This window comes from Anastrepha ludens, chromosome 2 (assembly GCF_028408465.1).
Source record: "Anastrepha ludens isolate Willacy chromosome 2, idAnaLude1.1, whole genome shotgun sequence".
In the NCBI taxonomy this organism is placed as follows: domain Eukaryota; kingdom Metazoa; phylum Arthropoda; class Insecta; order Diptera; family Tephritidae; genus Anastrepha; species Anastrepha ludens.
Window position 1 is genome coordinate 116,767,693 of NC_071498.1, and position 22,210 is coordinate 116,789,902.

At 36.5% G+C, this 22,210-nt stretch overlaps 2 protein-coding genes across 7 annotated transcripts in view; one reads left to right on the top strand and one right to left on the bottom strand.

Moving 5' to 3' along the window:
* LOC128855152 (protein hedgehog) overlaps window positions 1–6,636 on the top strand; it is a 66,031-nt gene extending 59,395 nt beyond the window's left edge. Inside the window, exon 3 of the mRNA XM_054089843.1 lies at window positions 3,130–6,636. Within this exon, the coding sequence (XP_053945818.1) occupies window positions 3,130–3,833 (704 nt within the window). The 3' untranslated portion in view covers window positions 3,834–6,636. The remainder of the gene's footprint in view (window positions 1–3,129) is intronic.
* An 11,393-nt stretch (window positions 6,637–18,029) lies between these two features.
* The window catches only part of LOC128855155 (leishmanolysin-like peptidase), a 66,557-nt gene continuing 62,376 nt past the window's right edge, over window positions 18,030–22,210 (bottom strand). For all 6 annotated transcript variants that reach the window (XM_054089849.1, XM_054089850.1, XM_054089848.1 and 3 more), the window contains 3 exons: window positions 22,068–22,200; window positions 21,838–21,997; window positions 18,030–21,756 (listed from right to left, as the gene is read on the bottom strand). In XM_054089849.1, the coding sequence (XP_053945824.1) occupies window positions 21,287–21,756; window positions 21,838–21,997; window positions 22,068–22,200 (763 nt within the window). In that variant the 3' untranslated portion in view covers window positions 18,030–21,286. The remainder of the gene's footprint in view (window positions 21,757–21,837; window positions 21,998–22,067; window positions 22,201–22,210) is intronic.

Consider the following 22,210-nt stretch of genomic DNA (forward strand, 5'->3'; position numbering starts at 1 on the left):
TAAAAAGATCCATAGGAAATTCAACTATTATTACCAACGTATGATGCATTGTTAATGTAACATAATTTTCGGCGCTGTAATTATTAAATTAGTCACATTCGCAGAAGAGCTTCAGTAAAACGATCCCACACCAGAATCAAAGGATCTGCTTACCACTCAACTGGTGAATTAATTCAAAGCTATGCAATTTCATATATTATATAATATTGTATATTAAACCGAACATGAGAAGCTACATATGTACATACATACATACATACATATGTGTTGGGTATTTACATATTTATATGCATTGAGCCCTTTCACATTGTATGGCCATGTGTGCCAGCTTGATGCTGTCTGTGATGAAAATTGCAGTTACATACAGCTGAGAATGAAGCATACAGCGGCTTGAAAGGTCATAAATTAATAAGCCATTAAAATGCCTTAAATTATCTCTGCGCGCGCTATGTTTGTTGCTATAAACTGAACCCTGTTTCAGGCTTTTTATCTTTTACTGCTGGTAAGACTAAACTGATAAATTATTACAATACAGAAAACAACAATTCCAACCCTACAACAAAGAAGAAAAATGTTCACGAAGAGATGCAGCATTTAAGAATAGTCATAACAAGAAACGGGCATAGGCCAGAACTTGCTTGCAGGCATACGTTGAGTACACACCTATATTTACATCGATACCTGTACGTGCATTTAAACACCTACATACTCATATGCACTTATACATACTTGTATGTAAATACGTGTACGCTTGTCTATAACACTGCTGCATATGCCCCATGTAAATAGTACACCTATATGTGGCAGCACAGCAGCAGCAGGAGCTTGCGGCTACTCGTCACTCATGGTTCGGTATAGTACTCTACGTTGGTGTTAGTTAGTATTAACGGTTTTCGTATTGTTGATGCTGTAGTTGCTGTTGCCGATCATAACATCAAAGCCGCTGTTGTTTTGACCGATCGCCTAGCTCTTGATATTGCAATAACATGGACACCCGCTGGACAGTGACATTTGATGGCGATGACATAGAGCAAATGTGCGTATGTATGAATGTGTTTTTCGCATTAGGGCGCACAATGAGAAAGAGAGAGTAGCACTTGCAAAATATTTGTCGGTTAGTTGACGATTGAGTGTTGACTGTTGCGTGTCGGCTGTCAAACTCAATCTATGTTGCTAAGCAGTAGGTCAAACCTGTAGGTTCATATAATCTCTGATAATTCCGATTTGTGAGTCAGTCATGTGATCTGAAGGAAATGATCAACTACACATATGTACATTTTGTTAATAACTCACATACTCATATATCTAATATTATTCTCCTTCTTAATTTACACCCCTTAAGCTACTTTTTTCAAGTTTAATAATATACGTAGAGGAGGCCTCCTTTAGAGAATTTGCGTCCATTCGGACGACTTGCCGGCAGAGCTGTAAGTTGTAAAACTCATCGTTCCATCGTCTGCTATTATTATTATTATTCAGGCATAATGCAGTGCGACTTCTGATTTGGTCTATTGTGCTTGAACGCAAACCTAAAATAGGAGGCTTCTGATGAATTTTAGTATCCCCTCAAGCTTAAGAGCTTCCCCACTTAGGTGTACGAGTCATCGTTTTGCGAGGACTATACATTCGCAGAGAATATGCTCTGGAATTTCGTCATACAACTCGTATGACGACAGGCACTTGCTCCTACTAATTAACGTTTCTTGAAATGATAATGAGGACTACAATGCCCCAGTGAGAGTTCGTACGCCACGTTCAAGAACCTCTATCCATCTTTAAGAACCTCTATCCACGTTTAAGAAGCTAGTTCATACTCTCCCGGAGCGAAGGATAAACTGCTTAGGCTGCAGCTGTCCTAGACTCTATATTGAGTGTTCCTTGCCTTCCCAGTCTCTGATAAATTCCTTTACGAGGGCTTTGATGAGCCCAGAAAAGGGTTTTGGGACATTTAATTTTGGCAATATTCACCTTCGTTAGTTAGTTTTCAAATCGTACCATCGTTTAAAAGACATGAAGGTAGCTGTGCTCAAGGATTCACATTCTCATATTGATTATGTTTAGGTTGTCCATTAACTCGTTAGTAAGCCTCCCAGAATTAGTCCGTTGCGATCGTTGCTGCATTGAATTTGATTGCCTGAATTTGTATAGAGATTGTCACCATTCCAATATGTGCGTATTCCGTTATCCTCAAGCAGGTTCTGGATCAGATCGGTCTACATTGCATAAAAGAACTGTAGATGAACCACGGAGCTCCTTGTGAGGTAACTGGACAGATGAGGCCTAGAAGGAATGAGCAGAGAACTCGGTTCCTCCTCAACCTAAGTCGACCTTCCATTAGTACAGTTTTAGGTATCACCACTGGGTAAGCGCTAAAAACAGATGTAAATATGGCTTACTACATTTGCATATTAATATGTAAATATAATACTTTTGTATGATGTCAGTAGTCTTAGCATACTTTTCTAAACCGCATTAGGTTGGGTCGTTTGCTTCTTGTTGGCTATTTATAATTCCTGTTAAAAAATTTAACACAATTTCTAAGTTTCTCCAACTTATCGAAAACTAATCGCAAACTAACGGTATTGAAACAATGTGCCATGGTATTATGTATCGACTTCAGCCAGCTAAGACCAAAGCCAACAGCAAGCGCATTTATCCTTTAAGGAAATCTCGTCTTAGAAATTCCTTCTTATTTCCAAAGCCACACATAGGACATATAGATACATGTAGATACACACTCAAGCCCATGATTGTTAAATAAGTTTGCAAAAATAATAATCTCAACATCCCTTATAACCTTTTTGCATTTACCCATACCTCTCTCTATTTATTGCTCAAAATTGGATTAGATTCTTGCTGTGTTCAGTCAATCCTGTTATCCCAACCCAGTTCGACCTGAGTAACCACAACAGGATTAATTTATAAGTGAGAAAAAACAAATAGACAGTGAGCTTAGTTGGGATTAGAAACCACGAACTGGCTCGTGGCGTATCGGCTACACAAAAGAAATTTAATTTTCACGCATAGTAAAATAATACGATTTTGAGCATCAGTAAACAATTGCTTTACATTTTTGCTTGTACTGTAATATTTAATTCTTAATGTTTTCTTTTGTTCTTGCTTTTCCAGACTCCCAACACATACCACACGTAAGCGGCTGTTTTGCTGCGGACAGCAGCGTACTGCTCGAAAACGGTCAACGGAAATTAATGCGCAATTTGAAAATCGGTGATCGAGTACTCGCCATGAGCGCTACGAGTCAACCCGTTTACAGCGAAGTTATACTCTTCATGGATCGCAATTTAGAGCAAGACGAAAATTTCGTACAGATTCACACAGATGGCGGTGCTTCGCTAACCGTAACACCAGCTCATTTGATATTAATTTGGCATCAAATTGAAAAGCGGCTGGACTATATTTTCGCCGATCGCGTACAAGAAGATGACTATGTTTTGGTATACGATCAGTATGGCCGTTTAAGTCCACAACGTGTAACGCGTCTAAAGGCGGTGCATAAGCTGGGTGTGGTAGCGCCTCTAACCCGCGAGGGCACTATTGTGGTAAACTCGGTGACGGCTTCCTGTTATGCGGTGGTGAATAGTCAAAAATTGGCGCATTGGGGTTTGGCGCCAATGCGTTTTATGGCAGCTATCAGTTCGTGGTTACCTGGTGGCAGCAATGATGTTGTGCCAACAACAGTAGCGGAGCAGACGAAGGGCGCGTCCAATGCGACGTTGTACACAGCAACTCAGTATAAGGGGATTCATTGGTATGCGAGATTTTTATATGCAATTAAAGATTTCGTTTTGCCGCAAGAGTGGCGATACCAGTGACCTGATTCAGGGCATATCTTAAGTAGAGAAGTGAGATGTGTGTGTTTTGAGGGTGACGAGCCTAGTGGCTACTTCGCTAGTTGGGCGAAGCGCTATTTTAGGTAAAACTAGGCATCACCAATCGTTTTAAATAGTTGGATGTACTGCATTGTAAGCGACTTAGAATTATTATTTTTTTAATATTTTGTTGACGCTGAATGTTTACTACTTATAGTTTATTGATTTGTTAGTTTCTAAGTAGGAAATCTTTTAATTTTTTTATTAATTCTAACTAATTTATGCTTCAGCAAAAATGTATGAATGAAGGCCAGTGTAATGTTATGTATTCATAAATATTTTCGATTTTAAGCAGTAACCCTATTTCCAATCTATTGAGGACTATTTAACTTATTTGCGTGTGTGTTTGTATGTATGTGAATGTAGTTGTAAGAAGCCAAATGAGCAAAAATTCCAGCGTTATTAGTTAGTACGCACATAATGCAAGTACTGTGTACTCTCTCTTAAGTGGATACCTAAGCGACTGAAAAATTTGTTAACAATAATTTGCGAAAGATCTTCAATATTTATTTAGCCTTCTTTCCAAAACCAGAACATCTTCTTCTTCTTGATTTGCGCGATTGTCGCTTAAACGATTGTAGTAGAGTTTAACAAAGCGCGCCAGTCGTTTCTTTCTCGCGCTAACCGGCGCCAGTTGAGCACACCAAGTGAAGCCAAGTCCTTCTCCACATGATCTTCCTCTTCCTATGCTACCACCAGCTGGTACCGCATCGAATACTTTCAGAGCCGGAGCATTTGTATCCATTCCGACGAACATTTGTATCCAGCCAACGAAATACAGCTCATTGTTCGATATCCTACGATACTCGTCGTCGCCAACGTGCAAACGTCCAAACATCTTCCACAGAATCTATCTTTCAAACACTCCAAGGGTCGCCTCATCGGACATTATTATAGTCCAAGAAGACTTTACAACGCAATTGCCTACTTAATCCCAAGTAGCACTTATTGGCAAGAGAGATTCTCCGTTGGATTTCAAGGCTGATATTGTTATCGGTGTTAATGCTGGTTCCCAGATAAACCAAGTATCTTAGAAGTTCAAAGTCATAACTGTGAACAGTGACGTGGGCGCCGATGCGTGAGTACGCCGACTGTTTGTGTGAGGGCAGGACGTACTTCGTATTGTACCCATTCCCCACTTGACCCATTCGCTTTGCTTCTTTATCCAGTTTATCATCCGATGATGTCAGAGAAATGTAAAAAACCAATTGTGTTATGCAAGGAATTCAAATAGATTTAAAAAGGCAAACATTTTAGCTTGACACGTTTTTCCTTTAATTTCAATATTTTGGAGATATGTATATTTGGAGATCAGTAAGTAATTCAGTGCATTCGCTGTCGCCGTGATATAAAGAAGGGCTTTAGTTTGCTTGTAGCTAAATAATCCACTTTATAAGAAATGAACTTGTCGTCAATCTCATTTCGTAGTTAATCTTCAGAAGCGATTGTTGAGAAATAATTACCATTTCAACATTCATTTTTTCTACATCCCACCATTTATGAAGACTTAATCATCTAAACTTAGAACTCAAACTTGAACTTAACGCCACCTTAAATTTGGTTCTGAATTAAATTAATAGCTGTTAAAGTGACAGTTCATCTTCTGCGGTCTAACCACCACCTTCCTTAGGAATGCCTGTTTCCCCAAAACCAGCTTTTCTGAAGCAATTTTTCATTATCTGTGGATTCACTTGCTCGCACGCTTTACGTATGAAATGCAAAATTTATTGGCAACTTTGATAACACTAAGGCCAAGTTTGTAGGCTGTCCACTTATGAGGAAAATAAATAGCTTTTGTGGGCGAAAACAATGCCGAGCTGCAAAAATGCAAAGCTTGTCCGCTCAAAAGAGAAAAATTTAATTTTAAAATTCGTAAGGATTTGTGTGGTACAGAAAAAAATGTCGGCTTATGGGAGGTGTCCGTTAGGAGAGATTACACTGTACATATACATAAATATGTATCTAAAATGCGACTCTTTTTACAAAACCACAAACTACTTTTTGTTGTACTATATTTGTTATTGTATCGCAAAAACAATAAAATATGAACTATATTTTGTAATAAGCGAACAAGAAAAAAATATGGCTAGAAATTGATGTATGAATTTTAGTGACACTCACTGTACATGAAAAGTCCATACCTACCAAAATGTCCATTACGTTGACCTCACTAATACGTCTAATTAAAAAAAAAAAAAGTTCAAAGCTAAATGTTTGGCAAGCTTCCGCCGTACGTCATGCAGTTGGGTGGGAGAGGGCCAAACGTTGGGTAGATTAAAAAAACGCAAAAAAGTTTACTTTTTAATTTAAAGTTCCAATTTGTTCCTTGTACGAGTATACTTCGCTTGTTTGTTTAAAACAACTAAATTAATAATTTTTAAGTACAAAATAAAATCTTTTCGCGTACCAGTTGTAGTATAAAATACTCAAATTTCGAGCTTTTCTATCCCTTTGTTTACTGCATACAGTCAATTCTATATTATTTAATTTATATTTTAAGCAAAGCCTAGCAAAACTAAATATTATGAAAACTTATGGAAAAGTTAACAATTGATAAAATTTGTAAGTATGTACATATGTTTGTATGTATGGCGCTAAGAGCCGAGCTATGCCGAGTGCTTAGGAACTGAATTTTTGGAAAATATTTATTTCTAAACCTATGCAACAATTCTTTATTAGTTTTAAAATGTTTAAAGTTAACTGTAAATATTTAGCAATGCATTAGTTGGTAATTTTCTGAAACTGATTAATAATATGTATGTTTGTATTTATATTTATATATATAGCATATATGTATGTGTATTTCGAGTTTGTTCGTATTGTACGCATAAAACAAATATTTATAAATTGAACAAAATATAATGAAAATAAATTTTATAATTTAAAAATATGTAAATGTCATTAGTTTTCACTTTTATTTGTACGGAACATTTTTGAATTCGTCCGGCATGACATTAACAAAGATAAATCACTACGGAGATAACTCTTCATACACTTCAGTGCATACCAGGAACTTTTAATAATAATCTTCCGTCCGCTATTCACAAGGCATGGTTTTTTATAAGACTCTTTTACAACGAGTCATGGTTTTGACAGAAGTGAAAATAAAACGTGTTTTGGGTGTTCTTTTATTCCTTCACTTGTCGGACCTACCCTAATCTTATCATCGTTGCGGCCTATTTATTTTATTTTTTGTGGATTTTTCCATTACCTTTCTCTAACGCGATATGATAGGCACAAAAACGATCCAAGAAACACTGCAGTGGATTTTTTTTAGTTTTTGTCTGACATTTTGGATCCGTCATTTTTAATTTAAAAAATATCATCGGTTTTGTTATCAGCGGCTCGAAAAAAACAAAGTAGTGGTTTGTGGTGTTTCGAAGGTTGAGACATCTTGGCCAATTGCAGCTAGAGGAAGGCCACATACGCTCAATCCAACCCAGCTATATCCTGAGTGTAATAAGGGAATTGGGTCTGGATGAGGTACTGCGATGAGTAGAGGGCACAAAAGACTACGAGAGCAAAGCTCTCATAGAATCTATTGTAATCTAATCTAGGAATTTTTAGGACCTTACCTCAATATTTTGAAGTTTTACCAGCCGTATTAGATTCACCATTTTCAATTTGATAAGCCAATACCAAATTCATAATCAGCGTCGCCAAAAACCTAGTATTGAAATTTTTATGAGCTTAGCTCTATTTAGCGTAATAATTTTTTCTTTGATCGTAGTTACTGGGACTTAAAGGGTTAATACAATACTATTTTACTCAAAAATGTTTATAATTTCAGGAAACTTACAAATACGAAGGTTGTATTTTATATTTTGCGCCCAATAATGAAAATACAGTAAAATAATAAACAAAATATCTTTACTCTTTTTTAAAATAGACCACATGGCTGTTTGAGACCACGAATTTTATTTTGATGTTCGGTGCCATTAGGCGCCATATGAAAGCCATTAGGTGCCATATGTAGGGCAAATGACCCATTAATTAAATTTTTTGAGTGCACAAAAACTCTCTTGTGAGAGCTCACATTGTCTTGGTGAGGATGATTAGTCTTTGGCAGTTGGTTGTCCTTCATTCTCGGTGCTTCTTCTGCAATCAATTTTTGTTGAATTAAGCACGTGCTGGAACATCCATACTGTCGATTGCTGTTTCGTTTCAATCTCATATGCATAGATTCAAGACTCGTCACCTGTTACGATGTCATAGATGTGCTTTGAACCAACATTTATTTACACAATACGACACCCCTCCTTTTTTGAGCAATTTTCAAATTATGCGGTATCCAAAGAGATGTTCAAGCAAACGACCAAATGTTCACGCAATATTGAACGTATCCTGGTCCCATCAATGCCAAAAAATGTCTCTATTTCGTAATAGGTCACATGACGATCTTGCGTTATGAATTTATGCACTGCATCAAAGGTCACGTAGCTCGTTGTAGTAACATTTGAGAGTGTCTAAGGTTTCAACTCCAAAAGTCGAAGTAAGTTGATCAATATTCCTGTTTTCCTGTTTTGGTTATCCATAACAAAATTCGCAATAATTTACCGCACGAAAATTTTCATCAGTTAATTCCATCTTTCGGGCGAGATGAATTTTTCAACTCCCAAAAGAACAAATAAGTTTATGCTAAAAACTATCGAAATTTTGGATAAAAATATTGAATAACAGCTCGTCACCCGTAGTGTTGCTAAGGCACAATATATAAAAGGCTACCCTCGGATATTAAAGCAGAAAGAAGGATAACTTGCCACTATTATTTTTCAAAGTTTAAGGAGGTAGCAGTTACTGTTCCTTTTTAGATCAAAATGAAACTCAAATGCCATTGTGAAAGCTGGCAAAGAAATTAAGCTAAGTTTTGCTCCGGTCAATAATGTTTCCTTTATTATAGAATCAGTCAATTGTAGCTGATGTCTTATGCAGTCTGCGGGGTTGCTCCGCTCGCTCATGGGTTAAGAACAGCGACTTCGCCACTCTCACTCCATCATAGTCTTTTCCCTTGGATATGAGTACCATTTTCAAAACAATTTGATTTTTAAAACATATATTCACTGAAAATTCGAAATTTTGTTTTCTTGTCATAAATTTTTTGTCTTTTTTTCCTAACAGGGTTGCATAGAGAACATAGCATCAATTTTAATTGGAAATTTATAGATTGAGTTTTTGTAAGAATCAAATTGTTGAAATATTCTTAATTGCCAATTAGACGTCTTTTAGAACCACACCATTGTGTCTCTCTTCCTTATAAACTCAGAGGGTTTAAAAAAGTTAGCTGCATAGCCTATTTTGGGTATTGATTTCACCAAGCTGATACAATAGTCCCTAAATGGCACTGGTTATAAATTTTTCGACTTTCGAATGTTGTTGTGGCTGCATATCTTCTGATACTCGTATAGTAAGAATGTTCAGCACTAAGATCAACACATAAATGAATGCATAAAAAACTCAAACTATTTCTGATTTAATAATATTAGAAATAACAAATAAAAAAGGTATCCACTTCGGAGTTGTAAAAGTGCTTTGAAAAAACAACAAACCCTTTTTCATTAAACATTTCGCAAAATGTAAAAGGCAACCTTCATATCTATTATAAGTCAGGTTAGAATGATTACCCAAGGAGTGGGATAAATGGGTTCGTCCTTTGTGAACCATTGTGAAGGAAGAAAAGTGAAGGAGAAAACCAATGGGATAAAAGGAGATGGCGGTGAGAGGTGGTGGTGGGTTGGTTAGGAGAATGGGGTTAGAGTGTGTGGATTATGAACGATGACTGTACTGCGTTTGCATCAATCACTTAATGCCGTTGATGAAGTTTATCAGATGTTTAATGTCAACGCCTCTTATCTCAGCAGAAGTAGCAAAAAAGTAGGAACCAAGATGCATAGATCATAGCCCCGCGAGATTATATTATAAACTATTAGGTGCGCAACTAAGTTTCAGTGTTAGGACTTACCCGCCAGTATTTCAGTATTAGGAGTTACCCGCCAATCCATTTCCAAGCGATAGCATGCTTAGGAATGATTCTGAAACAGGGGACTTGGGTTCCTTATGAGTTGAAACCAAGGGATGCTAAACTGCTCAACCGGCAAAAAAGGAACGGTTTTCTTCATCGCATCGGGACGGGTGATGAAAAATGGATTCATTACAGCAATCCAAAGAAAAGAAAGTCATGGGGACTACCCCGTCATGCTTCTACGTCGTCACCTCGGCCGAATATTCACGCTGCGAAGGTTATGCTATGTATTTGGTGGGACCAAGTTGGTGTTATTTATTATGAACTGTTAAAACCAAGCGAAACCATCACTGGGGATTGGTATCGACTTCAAGTGATGCGATGAGCACTGAGCCGAGCAGAGCGCGAGAAGCTGCCGCAATACGCGGAGAGGCAAGAAAAACTGATTCTACAGCATGACAACGCTCGGCCTCACGTTGCCAAACCCGTTAAAACCTACCTGGAAGGACTGAAATGGGAAATCCTACCTCACATGCCATATTCTCCAGATATTGCGCCGACTGATTATCACCTGTTCCGATCGATGACACATGGTCTAGCTGACCAGCAGTTCCATTCATATGAAGACATAAAAAAATGGCTTGATCCGTGGATAGCCTCAAAAGAAGAACAGTTTTACCCCGACGGTATACGCGATCTACCAGAAAGATGGGGAAAAGTAGTAGCCAGCGATGGGCAATACTTTCAATGATTCACTTGTAACCATTTTTTCAGAATAAAGTTGTATTTTCATGAAACTTACTTAGTTGCACACGTAAAAATAAAATTCGTTCTTAAGTTAACTTTTCGTCACACCTCAAAATAGTTTCAGCTGCCAAATATACTACTTAATATATCTGAAATTGTATGTATATCTGAAATTTTTAAGCTGTCTTCAGTCGGATCGAAATGTCTTGCAAAACACATATCATAATTCCATCGGTTTTAAAAATATTTTGCTAACTTCCCCAAACTGTGGATATGTACCGTATAATGATCAACGCCCGCAGAACTGTTAGAAGAATTTCATTTTTTTATTCGGATGTTATTGAGAAGTTTATTGAGGCCACAGAACTTGATCAGTTGGCTATTTTTGCAAAATGTCCAAAAACTAAAAAAAAGTTACAGAATTCTTCTTATTTATGTATGTCCTAATAGATGAAGGCACTTTTTATTTAAGTAAATGTAAAAGTTAACACAAAAATCGTTAAAATAATGTGTTTCAAAATCTTTCCAATAATGTCTTGAACTATGGTCAGGTGAAAATTAATCTAATTATATACACAGCACAAACAGGGGTATTGACACAAAGATTTTTGTCGACTCCCCTAAGCAAAATCCTAGAACTGCCTATACTCTAAAATAATAAAAAAGTAAAGAAAATAATTAAAATAAAGTGAAATAAGATAAAGTAATCTAAAACTAAAATAAAAGGCAATGCATATAAGAAGGAGGAAGCTCTTATTTTCAGTGATATACTTATATTTATAATACATTTGTAAATAGTAAGCCTTGGATATATGGGGCCGCCATCTATCGTTACGGATTTGAACTAGGTATTATTTGAAGAATGGTAACACTTAGCTGTCATCTGATTTGACAGAAAATTAGTTTTATTCTTCCGCTGAACGAAAATGGTTGTGTGTACGCTCAAAGAACGCTGGGAAATATTGCGACATTACTTTGAAAATCATGGTACGAAAATTACGTACGGCAATGGGAAGAAGAAAAGCACGGAATGCTCATTTCCATCTCGGCGGGTATGTTAACAAGCAAAATTGCCGCATTTGGATTATTATCTTTGGGGTGCCGTCAAAGACCAGTGTTATGCCAACAAACCAGCAACAATTGATGCACTGAAGACCAACATAGGCGATGTCATTACTGAAATACAGCCGCATACAATCGAAAATGTGTTGAAGAATTGGACCGGTCGTATGGGATGGTGCATGGCTAGCCGAGGCAGCCATATGAATGAAGTTGTGTTCCATCATTAACCGGAAGGATTGTACTTCAAAATAAAAAAAAAACGGTTTGGAAAAAAATTGAGTAGTTTCTTTTTTATAGCATTTTTAATTCCGTAAAGTTATATGGCGGACCCTATATAACTACAGTGTGATTTAATATGACCGCAGATTTTCTTTTGAAATAATAAATAAAAGATAACAAAATTTTCGAAATGATTTTATTTTGTTTCGTCATATTTTTTAGTCTATGGTTAAGGGGGCAGATACCTGTAAAATTTCGGAGAAAAAAAATTTTTTTTTAATAGAATCCCTTAAGAATATGTCAAACAAATTTTAGAACGTAAATTTAAGTATTTCTTATATTGTAGCCCGTCCCATATATTTTTCCCCCTATTTTTTTTGAATTCATATAGAAGTTATGGCATTAATAAACAACAAAATTTTTGGTTTTTTGTATTCAGGTCACTGACGCCGATGCTACAATGCCCGCCGATGGAGAAGCCCCGCTTCGACCTTCCTGAAAGAATTGAGTGTGCATCCGCCATTTTAAATGATTAAATTCAAAAAAAAAATTTAATATTATTTTTATTTTATTTTAATGTATAAATAAACTGTATGCCAATTTTGAAAAAAATATATTGACCTCTTCATTTTAAATAATTTTAATGAAAATCAGGGAAAATATGGCAGTTTACAGGTATCTGTCCCCTTAAGCAATAAGTGAAATACCCACCACGATTGATCTGGCAACACAGAGTGCGCATATCCATGACTTTTTGGCATCCTCATCAAAGCTGTTCTTCATAAATACACCGCCTCACAAGACGCTGGAATTGAATTCCTGAATCTGAAAAGGCTGTGATCAGCTGGATTAAGTACAAAGGTGTAATACTCGACTACTTTAATACTATTTATTGTATTAAATGTGAAACTGCCACATTTCTCTGTCTCTCTAATTTCTGCTATTAATCCTCATTTTGTATGTTCCTATTTATATGTCTCACTATCTCTAGGTTTGATTTTATTTATACATAGTTAGTTTGCAGTTTGTTTTGTAGAAAAATATTTCATTTTGAATTTTTTAACTTCCAACCAGTTCATGTATGTGTATTGTAAAAGACTAAAAAGTCTTACAGGTGCAACCTCATTTTTAATAATAATAAAATAAATAAGTAAATAAATTTCAGGCTGTATATCATTTACATAGCGTAGGTTTCGTTCTTCAGCACTGCAACCGTTTTGGGATTAAAGGCATAGATCGTGCTTTTCACATAACCCCAGAGAAGAAATCCAATGATGTCGAATCGCAAGATTTCGGTGGACTTGTCTTTGTAAGATAATGCATATTGGGAAATTCGTTGTTTCTTGCGCTGTAAGGGAAGTGGCGCCGTCCAAGTCCATGTCATATAATTCTAACCCATAAAAAGTTCGTTATAATATCATAATACGTTCCGGCATAATTTTCGAAAAAGTACGCTCTAATGACGGCACCAGCCCACAAACCATCACACAGTACTCCTTGTGGCTGCATTGTTTTTTCGATAAAGCCGTGTGGATTTTCTGTACCCCATTCTGTATCTATTCGGACGAATTGGCCCATCAAACGAAGCCGCTGGATCTTTATTTGCTGCACTATGACCATATCATCGTAAGGCTCATACAGCTCATTTTTCCATCGCCTGCGATACTCGAAATCACCAACGTGCAAAGGTCCAAAAATCTTCCACAGAATATCAAACACTCCAAGGGTCGCCTCATCAGATGTTGTCATCGTCCAAGCTTTTGCGCCATACGATAGGACAGGCATGATGAGAGCCTCATAAAGAGTGAGTTTTGTTCATCGAAAGAGAACTATACTACTCAATTGTCTACTTAGTCTAAAGTAGCACTTGTTAGCAAGAGATATTCTCCGTTGGATTTCAAAGACGACATTGTTATTGGTTGTTGTTGTTATTGTAGCAGCATAAACATTCCCCATACTTACATACGGGGAATGCTGCTGGAGTGACAGTCCTTGGCCAGATATAAATCCGGGACGTTTCGGTAAGGTAGAACCGACTGTCGTGGAAACGCGTTGTTATTGGTATTAATGCTCCTTCCTAGACAAACAAAGTCTTTTACAATTGCGAAATCATAACTGTAGCAGTGAAGTTGGTGCCGATACGCGAGTGCGCCGTCTGTTTGTTTGACGACAGAAGGTACTTCGTTTTGTCTTCCTTCACCACCACACCCATTCGTTTTGCTTCTTTATCTAGTTTGGAAAAGACAAAACTGACACCGCGGTTGTTAAGACCGATGATGTCAATATCATCGGCATACGACAACTGTATGCTCGTATAGAGCGATTAAATTCTGCGGCTCGCATGATCTATTCCTGCATGATCTGCCCAATTCTGACGGCAGTTTTTAGTTTTGAGGGAATACCAAATTCAGACATCGCGGCATATAGGCAACTCCTTTTCGTGCTGTGGAATGCAGCTTTTAAATCAACAAAAAATGTTGTGTGTGTGTCGATCACATGGCTATTTTGTTTTAAACTGTATTGATATTTATCACAATTTAAGTGGATCGATGAAATAATTTTTCTGGCAATGAAACACTAAACAGAATTATCGATATATACATGATTTTTATTATTATTGTAATTATATATTTTCTAAAATCTGCACAATTGGATAGTCTAATTGAAAATAAAAACAATCTTAATCGAGTAAAATTCTTATTTCGAATATGTAAGATATACTTTCGTATACCATTTCTGTATGTATTTACATCATATAGATTTTTAAATGAATTTAAGTATATACATACATACATTTAATAACAAGCTTTGTGCCATTTTGTCTTCTCTAAAGCTTGACATTTAATTGGAAAAACTAAGATGGCGAATGAAAAACAAACAAAAACAATTTTTTTATGCAATTATTTTTGTACAATTTTGTCGATGAAGCGTATTCGAAACTCTTTAAATGAATATACGAGTAAAAATCTTATTGTTACAAACCATCTAAAAATATACACGTTCAATTTACAGATGTTCTAAAATTCGTAATTTTTTTAAAAATATTTTACTTTATTTAAAAAAAAAATTGCGACACCTCTTGGGCCGTATTTATGTATTTAATATATTTATATGTCTCTCCCACTAACTATTATATAGTTAAAAATTATAAAATTACATAGAGCACGTAAAGATTACATTCCACATAAATAGGTACATACATATGAACATAAAAAATAAAAATAAAAATAAAAACAACAATTCTCTAATACATACAGGCGTAGAAAAAGTCCGAGTAGAAAATAAAGGGAATGTATAATATTCAATTGCTTAAGATTTCTAAATACAGTAGTTAATATTGCGTCTAAAAATAATTAATCACAATTTGAATTATATTTAGAGCAACAATGAGTAGTGCTTTGAAATGCTGGGATAAATACATACATACATTTATGACATAACTTGCTAGATTATCTAGCAGCCGCCTTGACCAAAATAACGGAAGTCTCAAATATCAAAATTGGCATATATCTATACCGAAGTCCGCGTGATAAGACTTGTAAGCATTGAGTCAAAATTATATAAAGGTTAAAACGATTCAATATACACGTTTTATTTTTGTTTTTGTACAAACTTAGTCCAGCACATCTGAACCCACTTGTAAGTTGTCAACAGCTAATCAAACGACCTTGTGGTTATCTGGTTTTGTAGAACTGTTTTCACTCATGCAGAGATGTGCGCATGCAATCGATTTTTTTATTATAAAATGCAAATATGGCAACTAAGCAATATCTCAGAATTAATTTTACAACATGGACACATACATGCATATATAAAACAAAAAAAGTGCATATGTACAGGCTGTACAGTACAACAAAACCTCGACACAACGAAGTTCAAGGGTTGTCCCGCCAACGCTAGTTTATCCAACTGTTATGTAGAAATTGTTTTGAAATATAATTCCCATTTTAAAATTATTTTACTCTAACATTTCGACCTCCTAACCTTTACTTAGATGGGTCTTCTTGACCCTTTTTTTTTTTAAGAATTCCTACAAATTCATTGAAAAAACAATTATAGTGCCTAAAAAGTTGTTCAACAATTTCAAACAGCAAATTTTAATAAGAGCCTCTCTTAAAGAAATCGTTTAGAGTTTGACTGCCACGGGTAAGACCTTCAAATGGACATTCCATTATGTAATCAGCAGAACGGCTATGTTATAGGTCTATTTTGCTGTGCGTATATTTTGACAATACCCCATTACGTATTCTCTGCCTTTGTCCACACCAAAAATAATTATCATTTTGTAGCAGTCGCCTGACTACTGTCAAACTAAATACATAATTTTTTCAGCATTCATTGACATTTCATCATGGAAAGGCTTAAGTCTCAACAACGTTTACAAGTCGTACAATTCTATTACGAAAATCGACGCTCTGTGAAAAGTGTTCATCGCGTGATCAGGCCACCTTATGGTGTCCAGCGATAAGGCCCATCTTCGACTTAATGGCTATGTCAATAAGCAAATTTGCCATATTTGAGCTGAAAAGCAACCCGAAGCCATTCAAGAACAACGATTGCATCTACTGAAAACAATCGTTTGGTGCGGCCTTTGGACTGGAGGAAATATCAGCACATATTTCTTCAAAGACGAGACAGGCGCCAATGTAAAAGTGAATGGCGAACGCTATCGTGACATGATAAACGAATTTTTTATGCCGAAAATTGAAGTCCGTGATCTTCACAACATTTAGTTCCAATAAGACGGCGCTTTTTGCCCATGAAACAATGGATTTACTGCGCCATCATTTCAGTGAGCAATTTATCTCTATTTTATTTGTGGGGGTATGTAAGGTCTAAATGCTTTGTGGATAAACCAGCTTCGACTGAAGCAGTGAAAGCCAATATTAATAAAGTTATTCACAAGATACCGATCGAAGTCCTCCGAGCGAGTCATTCAAAACTGGTATTAATGGATGATCGAATCAATAATTATTTCAATTTAAAATCCGATACCTCTAAATTGATCACCCTTTATACTAACGCAGCCTTTATGTGAATCGTAAGAATTATTACAGCGGCAGTAGCAAGATTTATATAAAAAAAATTCAAGCTCTTTTGTACTTGTCCGGCGCTTCGCACCTGCCTTTTTACCTCGCCGTACTGATGTGGTACCCGTAGCCATCGCAGGTTGCCCCTGCCGCGATCATATTAAAGGGCAAATGCCGAAGGGTACTCCCGGATTCTCAGAAACTCCGAGTTTACCACTGCGGTTCTTAACCAGTACACACCCATACAGGGCTCAGACTGAACTCTCTCTCGTCAAGGGCGAATGAACAAAGAGAGGAAACAAATTCCCTAAACTATCTGTGATTAGCTCTCATATGGACGTATCAAAGTGACGAGCCGCGATCAAGAACTTTAACTTCCAAGATGGCGTGTTTTTTCTAGCTCGTGTAACAAACCAAGAACTTTTTGTTTAAGTACGCCTGTGGGGAAAACAAATTTGACTGCAGCTCCAATTCTTGCTTGGTGTGGTACCAACTGGAATCCTCGTAGTGGCGGAAGTGCAAACGACTTGATCTCATATCGTATCGATCTGCATGAGAAAAAAAACACCTAACGCACATTTTTGAAGCCAGTAGCCTATACAACGTTGTTGGAGACATACTACAAGGTACCAACGATTCTACAGATTTACCAGAATGTCGCAACCAGGACTGGAGGTGACCATTCACACAGTGCGGCACTTCTGTTCCCAGTAAGATAGCCGCCACTATGCTGCCCAAATAATTTCTGAGATGTTGCTACCGCTTGCACCATCTTAGTAAGCGTATACTAGAAACTTAATTCACTGAAGAGCTTCAAAACTGCTTACAACAACCTCCGAACAGGGCAGAATACCAGTCGTAAATCAAAACACTTATATACTTAGCACGTTACCTCACTTTACCTATCACAGTGTTAACCAACAACAATTGCGTGTCGCCGAACAAAGTTATTTCACGCATTTTTCTAAAAGTTATCGCCACTCCGTTAATTGGAGAAAACTTTTGATAAACTATGACACATCTCCGCATCTCGCATGAAGAGAAGTTCAAAAAGCTTGATTTAAATATTTAAGCAGGATCATCAATTTCCTTTTTAATTCACAGTAATGGCATTCAATAATATAAAAAAATAAAAAAAGGAATTTATTGTCTAAGTTTGTAGCCAAGTATGCCTATGCGTGGCATAATAGCTAGTAATGCGAAGCTCGTATGTTCGATCTCCACTTCGTAAATGAAACTCTTAAAACTCTTAAAAAAAATGTTGTTCGGAGGCAGCAGATCCGTCGATTTGCACGCAAAAAAACATAAATTGTTACAAGTTCAGCCTAAGCCTACGTAGGTTGCATTATTGATATTACCATATAATTCCATACCGAACACACTCGCTTAATTACAGAGTACAGTTTATCATTATAGCATAATTGTGTCAATAGTTAACTTATTCCAATTTATAGTTGGGCTTAAACCTCCTAATCTCAATTTGGTAGTATTGCTTAATTGCCTTTTTATCACAAAAATATTTGTATATTATTTAATGGAAAGTTGCTCCAAATTCACAAGCCATAGAAAAAATTAGAGATTTCATGTAAACATACAATTAATCATAGAATCACGTTGCATAATGCAAAAAGGGATGCAAGTAAACAAATCATTCAGTTGAATATTAGCAAATCGAATACGTTAAGGTATAATTAAGCTGCAATCAGCGCACCTATTGGGCATAGGTACAAACACTAGGCATCAAATGAAAGTATAAAAGATTAGTCTGTGCAGGTTAGCTGAACGCGCGCGTCTTATGAAAGTATAATTTTAGTTTGTGTTGATTTCTAACAAGTTAAAACAAAGCTTTACTTCAGGTTTTACTGAATTTGCATTGACTAAGTGAATTGTTTCACCTTTGTTCTATTCTAAGTGAAAAATGCGGTAAATTGAAGAGGTCCGTCTCTTGAGTGAAATATTAGCAAAAAAATCTAAGAAATACTCCATTTCGATTGGAGAGACAAGGCAAGTTTTTGAAAACTTTAAGAAAAGCAATGCGTGGAAGTCGGAAGTATGGAGTAGGTACAAAACCAAAAATTTCGATACATGTTGAATATCATGCGAAGAAAAGTTACAGAAAACCCTGAAATTTCATCAAGCGAATTGACCGAAAGTTTGTATTTGGATGTTTCCGCCAGTACAGTGCAGGGAAAACTAGGCGCATTTGGTTTAAAAAAACGACCTCTGATTTCCATTACAAACAGGACCAAAAACTTCAGATTGCGAAACAGTATGTTAACATGCCCACCGCATTTTGGGACAAAGTAATTTGGTCGGATGAGTCAAGCTGAGGAACTCAAAAGAACGTAAACGAGTATGGTGTAAACCTTTGGATCGCTTGAAACCAAAGTGGGTACAATCAACAGTAAACCACGGAGGCGGGCCTCTTATGGTTTGAAGTTATTTCTCAAAGTTTGGTGTGGGTAATTTGGTAAATATAGATAAAATAATGACAGCAGATGGTTATGTTGACGTTCTCAACGAAAATTTGGCAAAAAGCGCAGACAAAATGTATATCTTCCAACAAGAAAACGACCTCAAACACGCGTCCGCCTTCCTACTAGTTTTTTTTTAAGGAAACTCCATCGCAAAGCTGAACTGACCAGCTCAACCGCCAGATTGAAATCCGATTAAGCGTTTGTGGTCAGTTTTGTGTTAACTCCAACATACCAAACAGCAGACTTGGAGTAATTTATCTTAGAGATGATGGGCCAATGACCTAATTTCCCATCGGAAATTTGATGAAACCTTGTTCGAAGTATGCCAAAACAGTAATTCAGAGGAAATGTAGGCATACCAACTACTAAATTTAGTTTTGCCAGTTTATACTTTCATTTGACGCCTTTTGTTTTAGAATCCTTATTTTTAAATTACGTAAATAATATTTTCCGTTTGACCTCTGGAAAAGGTTTTACTGTTATGTTTTTGTTATTCAGACACCTATAGAAATGTGATAATATCGTGTGAATTAATAGTGACTTATTTTAATAAATCGGCGCTGAAATAATCGCGGAGAAATTTATACTTTCATCGGATGCCTATGCATATCTGTGGACTTTTAACACTTAGTATATGGGCTTTCTAACTGTAAAGTGCTAAATTACTCTATTTCATTTAATATATAAATTATTAACCAATAACATTTGTAGCTTAAGAATTCATCTTAATAAAGTTGACAACAAGTTGAAAATTTGTATATGAAGTAAAGGGTCTTTCAAAAGTAACGCCTAGTGGCATTACGCGGAATTCGTGATTTTTTGATGGAAATCATCGTCCAAAATGGATCGACAATTGCGGGCCAAAGATTGGTAAAAAAAATTCCAAGAAACTGGTTTTGTCGAGGATAAAAAACGGACTGGCGGACCAGACTGGGGCTGTTTGAAATGTAAAGTCTGTGTGAATAAGCGCCAACAACGATTCCAAAGCTGAAATACAACATTCGGATCGAGATTGTTGATCTCAATGCGATGATGTGTGAATGAGTCCTTGAAATATTTAAATTTTGACTGCAGATATGCACATGGTGGACATTTAAATGATGTTGTAGTGGGAACACTGAAGAGGCCATAAGTTTAATAAGTTTACTGTTCGATGACAGCCAACGATCGCTAGTTTGCAGCTCAACTACAATATAAGTAAATTTTTATAGATCTTAAGTAGAATAAAGACGAGAAATAAAGAAATCTAAAATCTGTGAAATCTAAAAACTGTGCGACAGTTTGATTAAAAATAGTGAAACCTCTAAAACCTAAATGTTTACATGTTTTATAGACGCGTCTTTTGAAAGACCCTTTATAAGGCCTTTTTAATACAAAAGCAAAACTACTAAAATCTTAGTTCACAGATATGTATATGTTTTGCTTCAAAAACAAATAAACTAATTACATTTTTTTTTCGGTTATTAATCGCCAATAGACGGCCAAAAATTGTTTTTTGAGTACCTAGTATGGTGATCTCAGTCTTTATTTTATTACAATGCTGACCTTGTTTTTTTTTCTTTTGTTTCTGTTTAGCTTATGTCTTTTTTTCTTTATCATTCTAAATCAATTAGAATTTTTTTGTTTACTTAAACCTGGTTGGCTTACTTGGCTTTTGACCCTCTATATGTTATACACTTCATAACATTAAACTAACTACTAACTAAAGCAGAACTTTAGCTTCCTATACTTGGTACACTTAAAATAAATTGATAAAATGTGTGCTTATTTTTAACTGAGGATACACAGTTGCTGTACACACTATATTATACATACAAACGTTTTAAAAACGAGGACATTGCGTTTCATTACCCCGAGTAAAGCAAATCAAACAACACGGATAAGCTTTTTCCACCCCTCGAGTTAACCATGCAAAATCAACGCATGCCGCTCTCTAAATGCAATAATTATGGCAACAAGCATAAATATTTGGCTGCGAGGCATCCGCACACACGCTGCGCAGGTTAGCGTATCGCGTGGATACTTATTAGCAGGTGGCGCTTCCTCACGCATACGACATTGCTCTTCCCGTTCGGCAAAGTATTCACCACAAAGTTCATTACATGACGGACAAATTATGGCGCCACGATGCAGCCAATCATTGGCATTGATGCGTATTGAAAGTGTTTGGCCAGGATAAAAGCAAGTGTAGGTGTAATTGGCCACCAATATATGAAGTCGTCCATCGGAGCAGTTGTATTTGTAGCAGCCTGAACCCCAATGCTGCCACTCGCGTGTCTGGTGACACGATCGCTCTTCCCACATGAAATCGCTGTGATAAAAGCATTTCGAACCGATGCCATAGCTCTCCAGTGCGAAATTCTTTTCAGGCTCTAAAATGTGAATTTACGCAAATGGAAATTAGTTGTACAACAAAAAGTGCAAATAAACGTACGAATAGTCTTGATACTTACTGGGATTATTCTCGACAAAGCGGCAATGTGAGCCGCGCACAATAACATTTTTATTGCGCCACGTGAACTCCTGTATATAGGGGCAATGATCTGCCAATGATACAGATCCACCATAATAGCCTTCTTCGCCGCTTTTGACGTGACTTAAGCTGTCGAAATTCTTTAGGAAGGCAAAGAGATGTACGACGAATGACAAATGGCTTTTGATTCAATTTATAAATGTAAATTACCTGATATTTCTTGGGTAACTCGTAATCATGGCGTATCAGATTGCACAGCGCCACCGAATTACGATCATCGGTGCATTCAGTTTGTAGCGGATCCTGTTTCACTTTCGAGCAGAATGGATGAATTGACCGTCCTCTGTAATAAA